The sequence below is a fragment of the Arachis hypogaea genome, chromosome 3, assembly GCF_003086295.3.
Source record: "Arachis hypogaea cultivar Tifrunner chromosome 3, arahy.Tifrunner.gnm2.J5K5, whole genome shotgun sequence".
Lineage (NCBI taxonomy): Eukaryota > Viridiplantae > Streptophyta > Magnoliopsida > Fabales > Fabaceae > Arachis > Arachis hypogaea.
The window spans coordinates 101,963,399-101,970,966 of NC_092038.1; the positions used below are offsets into that span (position 1 = coordinate 101,963,399).

General features: G+C 36.1%; 1 protein-coding gene across 7 annotated transcripts; it reads right to left on the bottom strand.

The window, feature by feature from the left end:
• Positions 1-2,751: 2,751 nt before the first annotated feature.
• LOC112790821 (probable inactive receptor kinase At4g23740) lies at positions 2,752-6,700 on the bottom strand. 7 transcript variants are annotated; one of them, XM_025833396.3, is made up of 5 exons: positions 6,377-6,700; positions 6,234-6,283; positions 5,932-6,057; positions 4,438-5,781; positions 2,752-3,762 (listed from the first exon to the last, which is right to left on the bottom strand). In XM_025833396.3, the coding sequence occupies exons 4-5, from the start codon at positions 5,675-5,677 to the stop codon at positions 3,083-3,085; spliced, it is 1,920 nt and encodes a 639-aa protein (XP_025689181.1). In that variant the 5' UTR covers positions 5,678-5,781; positions 5,932-6,057; positions 6,234-6,283; positions 6,377-6,700; the 3' UTR covers positions 2,752-3,082. The 7 variants fall into 7 exon arrangements, with proteins under 7 accessions (XP_025689181.1, XP_072089339.1, XP_025689183.1 ...); XM_072233238.1 differs by having other exon boundaries at positions 6,234-6,288; positions 6,377-6,637; XM_025833398.3 differs by lacking the exon at positions 5,932-6,057 and having other exon boundaries at positions 6,377-6,652.
• Positions 6,701-7,568: the final 868 nt, after the last annotated feature.

A 7,568-nucleotide genomic window follows, 5' to 3' on the forward strand; every position in this document is an offset into this window, starting at 1 on the left:
TCAGGCTTCATGTCAAAAGTAATTGTAAGGCCATTTGATGGGAGTCTTATGATAGTTGCTATATCAAAGAGAGTGGGACCCACCATACTACATGGTAAATAAAAATTGTTAGTTGTTTTGCTCCAAAAATATAAGTAGCTCCGATTATCCAATGATGAGTTGATTGTTGGTATTGTAAAAGTTTGAGAAGGTCATAGATTCCTCAAAATTTTCTTGCACCGGTTTTAAAAGGTTCTAATATTTGAAACCAGGCAAAAAAATTTGCACCTTTGAAAGAAGTCTTGGAATTGTTACGAAATGGATGAGAATTATCAAAAAAAGGGGCAACAAAAAAGTTCTGTTTGATTAGCGAATCCTGATTTTCACTACTCAAAAAATAGTGAAAAATCTTTTTTGCTTGTTCAAAAGGCTAAGGAAACAATGAAGTTCATTATCAACAGAAAAGGAAAATAAAATTTTCTTGCCATTAGTGGTATCTTCTGGGTCTTCAATGACAATATCTGCATCAGTAGAAAAGATTTTTAAATTTGAATATTTAAAGAGTTTTGTAGTTTCTTTTCTTTCTTTGTGTTTCTCAATTTGTTTTCCTTTATTTTTTGATGGGGATGATACTATAGAAGGAGAGGCATCCATTCTTGCATAAAACTGAAAGAAAAAAAAGATTCAATGTTGATTTTAGTAGAATGTAGAAGAAATAATCTCATGCTTGTGTAAAAACCCTAGCGATTAAACAAGGTTGTCATTCAATTTCATGAATTAAAAATTGAATAGAAGTTGTTCATTATAATAAAAGTGAGAAAAAAAAGAGGAACATACTAGTAAAATGAAGAAGGAAAGTAAGGATTAAAACTTGAATCCCTCTGTAGCGGCAAAAATGGAGTTAGAAGTTGAAAGGATAGTTTTCTTAAGATAAACGGACTCAGAGAAAATTTTTGAATTTTTGAAGGGAAAGTTGCTCTTCATAAATTTATAACCCTAAAAAATTGAAATGTATTTAATTAATGGCATGCGTAATGTTCGCAATTAATGGGGTCGTGCTTATTAATGCAGTTATTAAGCATGAGAATGGACTTTTTTTTCTTTTAATTATTATTGGTATTGAATGAAATTTATTTAGGATTAACTATTTTCATCTTATTAAAAATTTCGATGACAATAATAATCTTAGGGACAATTTGTTGGTCGAAGATTTTCGATCGATTGGATTAATCTGGGATGTCGACTCAAGAAGATGAAAATCGATACCGAAGGTCTCAATTCACTCAAAATTGTCGAAGCGTGAAGTTTACACGTCGAAATATGGAGATCAAAGACAACATGTGCGAAGGGAACAGTTACTTGGATTTGCGTTTGACAGGAATAACTTTTTTGAATCCTTCGAGGTGTGACACTTGGCGAAATAAGATTGGTTGGGTTGCTTTATAAATTTAAAAGGTTTAGTAGCATCAAAAGATTAAAATTCGTTCTCAGAAAAATACTCACGTACACTCACATACTAGCGACTTTCTAAATCTGCCTCGAATTTCTTTTCTGTAGGATTCCTTCTATATTTTTACTTTTTATTTTAAAATTCTTGTAATTTACTTTTTTATAATATATTTTTTTTTTGCAAATTATTTTTTCTTCTTTTAAATTTTTGCATTTTTTTAAATTCAAAATCTTTCGACTATATTAAAAGTATTTTATTGTTTTCTTTTAATTTGAAATCATTTAAAAATATGCATAACACCTGTATAATAACCGAAACTAAATATGTATAAAATTAAGTTAAACAAATGAAAGAGACTGCTTCTACAATCAATTTGTCGTCTCTTTTCACAAACAAAATAGTGTGATAATGATAACAAAAGATTCAGCCGGAAATTCATCCCCTAGATTTATTTATTAAAATTAGAGGCATACGCTTAAGTCATTAAAGCAACGTGAATTACTTTTGTACATATAAAGCATAATTTTTCCCCTTAGACAACACCTCAATACACGAGTCTCTATTTTCATCCATATATCAAGTGTTGAAGCAAACAACATTCTCCTTTTAAGAAGGAGAAGATTTGGACCACATTCGGTGGACCCTTCTTCCTGATTATTTGATCGATGCCAATTATTAATGTCAACACTTAAAATTTTCACCGGTGACAATTGACGGAATACTTAACACGTGGTCCATGTTGTCTTCGTTTAGTACTCACCCTCTTCTTATAGCACCCTTTTTAGTTTTTACCATGTTCTTTCCCAAATGCCATTAATAACTTTTCACGTTAAACTCAATTTTGATTAATTATCCAAATAAAAGAAGAACGGCAAGGAAAAACCAATTCGAATTTCTCCGGGTTCCATGCACAACTAGCAAATAATCAAGCGATGTGGTAGTAAAAAACAAAATATAAACCCTTCGAGGGGGTCAATGGATTCGTGCTACGCGTTCTGGGCTTTCTGAATTTTGCAGTCTTATTTTTCTTGTCCTTTTTCCCAACCAAGCACGTAGGAGGAAAGCACACGCATAAATTTTTGCTTTTGACTATAAAGATTATTCATTTATTCTACTACCATCTAAGAATTGTCAACACATAAAGACAAACCGTGTCACTTATTTGAGGCATTTGACATCAGTTTTTCTTTTTTAAATTCGAGACTCTCAGTTGTTTCAACATGTTAGAATAAAAAATTAAAAAATAAGTTAGCTGTATAGTGTTTCCGATCATTATATGAACTATGAACACAAGCAGCGTGTAAAAGAGGAGAGAGGTCAACTTCTGAGTTCCAAACAACCTTTTTCGTATTTCAATCTCTTGTTATGATATTCCAAGAACCTTACAAACCTTAAACCTACAGCATGGAGAAGTTCAGAAAAGATAGTAAACCATCTACCAAGGAAAAGGTGTCCTTTTCTTGGTGCAAACAAAACAACCTCAAATCTAATGTCACATTAAAGTAAGGGAAGAATGGGGGAAGTACCCACTAACCAAGTCACATGCAACTTGAATATGGGCGGCAAAAATTAATCATTCTTGTTCAGAACTTTCAGTAAAACATTGACAGATACAATCAAATCAAATAAAGCCAATAGATTTCTTTCTCTCTTTCATTCACTTCCTTTTGGCAAGGGTGAGGGAGAGGAAGAAGGGGAATTATCGATGTCATGTTGTGGTAATTTCTGTTCTGCTTGGTTGTCCGACGACGGCCGAGTCTCTGCATCAATTTGCCTCACATTTTCTATCATCTTCACAACTTCAGACATCTTTGGTCTCTGGTCGGGCATCCTTACCACGCATGACATTGCTATCTGTAGCATTTCCACCATCTCTTCCTCTATATTTGGATACCTCATCAGCTCTAAGTCAAACACCTCAGCTGTCCACTCCTCTCGCACAACCGAATGAACCCATCTCACCAGGTGGATAATCTCATCCCCACCAGTTGTGTGAATAGGAGATTTCCCTGTCAGAAGCTCAAGTAACACCACGCCAAAGCTGTAAACATCTGAAGGTTGTGCCGCTTTCCTGGTGTCCGTAACTTCAGGTGCTCGGTAACCAGCAGCTCGTGAGATGGGTAAGGCAAGTGAGCTCATTATGGATGCGAGACCAAGGTCGGATACACAACCATACTGTTTAGCATTGAGGAAGATATTTGAGGATTTGATGTTGCCATGCACGAGTTTACCTCCATTCTCAACATGGATACGAGCAATGCCTCTTGCAGCACCTAGGGCTATTTTCAGCCGAGTATCCCAATCTAGAGCCACTCTTTCCTCTCCTCTTTTACCTGAAAATCTCAGAAGCATGACAAATGTTACACATTCCAACAGTATATGGACATAGTTTGCAATGTGTACAATTGACTAAAATAACATTTTTAACTCAGATTGCTTTTAATTGATTATTTGGTTGCAAAGTTTGAATCCTGACTTCTCAAGCAAACTGCATATGTAAGAAACCCTGTTAAAATTATCTGCCCTCAAGAGGAAAAAGCAAAAATTTATATGAGCGATATATCATGTACAACGTAATGATCCAGTGTTTCTGAAAAGTGAAAACAATAAATGGGAAGCCAAACTTTCTAACTTCAAAGTTAACACTTCCATCAAAATTGTTATAGCCGAGTTCTTAGTCAGACTTGCATTACATAAAGAATGTTTCAAACAATTGAGAAACAATAGCAGTTCTTAGGAAAGAAAGTTAAATTTCCCTCGTGAGATGCAGAGTATTTCTTCAAACCAACTCAGGTAAACACATGATAAGCTAGGGAGGTGAAATCATACAAAAAGCTAATTGAAGATCCAAGTCCCCTTTTTATGATGAATCAAGTTCATCTGAAATAGTAAATATGAGGGATCATATATTTCTACTAGTAGCAGATTAAGGATATTAAGTCTAAGAACAAGTAAGATGGCAGACATTTATTATTGACAAAACAATGGTCTAAAATTATGCTACATACCGTGTAACATTGACGAGACACTCCCCTGGCTATAGTAATCATATACCATTAATTTCTCATCTTTGGAATAATAATATGCCTTGAGCTCAACCACATTCTCATGTTTAAGGTTTCCTACTATTTCCATGTGTTGCTCAAAATCCTTCTTTCCAACTGCTACCTCCTTTAACCTCTTCACAACAACCGTGGTTGCATCTTCCAGTATTGCCTTGTATGCAGTACCAAACGTTCCCTTTCCCAGTACCTCAGCAGAAGCCCTGAGTAAATCCTCCAAATCAAAAGCATAATTACACCCCTCAAAGAAAGACAGCTTATTATTCGCATCCTGGTTCCTCGATACAGCTTTCTCGGGAGACATGTCACCCTTGTGCAACTTCCCACTGAAGGCATCATCATCTTCACCCCTCCTTCTTGAGCAGCATACAAAGATCAAGAAAACAAATGCCACAAGGCCTAGAACACCACAGGCAATAGTAATTCCCAGCAGTGCTGTTTCGCTGAGCCTTCCATGCTTCTTAGATCTTGAAGAAGGCCCATAAACCGGAGGAGGCACTGGCGGAACAACAGGAGAGCTCCCAAGAGAAATATTATTTCCAAAAAATGACGAATCAGGAAACCTCTGGAGGGATTTAGGCACACTCCCATGCAAATTGTTGTTAGACAGATTCAGCAGCTGCAGTCTTGGCAACTGGAGATTGGGAATTTCGCCAGAAAGCGAGTTGTTTGCAAGGTTCAAACCAGCAATCTCGGTCAAATTGGAAAGGGAATCAGGAATGCTGCCATTGAAATGGTTATTGGACAGATTGACAATAGTAAGATTCTTCCAAACTGAGAAATCAGGCAAAGGACCAGAGAAATTGTTGAACTGAAGATACAGTAAAGTTAAGTTCTTCAAATTAGAAAAGTCAGAAGGTATCCGCCCAGTTATGACATTGGATCTGAGGCTCAAAGTTTGCAGTGCCGAGAGGCGGCTAACAGTATCCGGCGGAATTGGGCCACGAAATCCAACCCCCGGCAGACGAATGGCGATGACCCGGGACTCATCTTCACTGCAAGTGACTCCGGTCCAATTGGCACACATGGAGGAGGTCTCATCCCAATTCAGAGGTCTAGAAGGAGGGAATTTGTTCACAAAATCAAGCAAAGCTTCCTTATCTCCGACAGGTTCAGCATTTCCTTGCCAGTGATCAATCACAACCAACAAACAAATGGAAGATAACAAAATACGTAGGAACTCCATTTCCACCCTTTTCCAAGTATTTTCCACTTCCAGCAGCAAAAGGGAACGAGGTGTTTCGGCTTGTTTATTTACACTGCAAGCATACTACTAAACTGCTGCACGAGCTGAAAATGAAGACAAGAAGAAGAAGAAGAAGAAGGACCAAGTGTTAGTGTAAACATAAGATACAAAATCTGGCTCTCATTCCCGCTTTGGAAAACAGAATAAAAGGGGAAAAAGGGGGAGGGTTTGAGAAGTTGAGACAGAGAAAAAACCGAAAGAGCGTGGGAAAGAGAAATCTGATTCCTAGAAGGTTGTCGATGAAAGCAGGAGGGGACACTGAGAAACTTGTGCATAAAAGAATGAGCGCTGGCAGGTTCTGTTTTTAATCCCTCTCTTTCCTTTTTTTCAAAATAAATTAGAAAAGGGAACACAAATTAATTTAATCCAGTAAAAATAAAGAAACAAAAAAGGGAAAGTGGTTCCAAGAGAGTGAGAAGCAAGCAGATACGGTGCTCCTTTTTGGCTTTTTATTCCGAATTCAAAAATTGAAAGCGAGGAAGGGGCTACTACTCACTCAGTTGGGTAGAACCTATTCTTGCTTCGTTCCAGATCTGTGCCTGTTACCTGCGCTATGAGATTGTGATGTATTGTGACGAGTAATGGAGGTATATAAATGCAGAAATAGAAGAAAAGTGTGAGAGTAAATAGAATAAATACCAAGTGAATGAGGTGTTGCAGTGAAGAAACGGCTCTATGGTGTTGGTGTGTGCGGTGGATGTAACTGAAGGCGAAGGGCGTTAGACGTTAGAAGTTAGACGTTAGACGTTAGCTTAATGGGTGGAGGAGCCCCGCTACCGCTGGGTGAGTCAATGCGAGTATGACTCCGAAGCGTAACGGTTAGAACTGAGAAGGGAAACTCAAAACCGCTGTTGATGGCTGTGGCTTACTGGCTTTGTGGGAAGGAATCAAGGAAATACTGAACGAGTAAGTGTGACTGTTTTATGGATGATGGTCGATGGGATGGACACTCATGTGGTCCCTATGGGTCACATGTGGGCCTTCCCTTCCCTAATTATACTTAATTAATTAATTAATACTTTCATTCCACATTGCATAATAAATATCAATTTAATTTAATTCTCTCGTTATCTAATCTAGTTCCTCTCCAACGAGGACACCCCCCAAAAAAAGAGATGTTTCTTTCAAAATCAATTAAAAAATTTTGTTCTAATTGCCTTTTCTTTTTATCTATACAAAAAACTTTGAATATAAGAAAAATACATCATTTATTTATTGAGTTTTAGAAATAGAATTAAATGGCTTATTTTTTAAAACTTTGCCATCATATTCATATCTAGATTGTTTGATAATTGACTTAAAAAAATTGTTTGACAACTTTAACTTTCGTTTTCATAGAATTCAAAGAATAAAATCTGTTATACTATTTTTATCATATCTCAAACAAGGAATCCAAAATGTTCGTAGTATTCCAAATAAAAATACATCCTGTATTAGTATATATGTAGGATCTGTAATTATATTTTACCATCTATTTGGAATTAGAAATAAGGAAAATATAGCCAACTAAATGAGGGAAGTAAGCCAGTAAGGTATATTATACTTAAAAATTGGATGGTTGAACTAGTGATATTGAGGTTCCTAATTAAGGTAAATCATCATTTTAGCTTCTTTTTTCATGGTTAACTTATTGCAATTCAAAAAAGTACTTGTGCAATTATACATCATAATAGGAATGGTTATCTTCTTAAAACATTTAAATATTTATCTGCTAATACTGCTACTATGTATGGACAGGATCTTGCGTTCGAATCAGTTGTTATACAATACTGTTAATTAACTTTCTTATTAATTATGAACTTAAGTCCTTTGGTAGACTTGGATCCTGGCT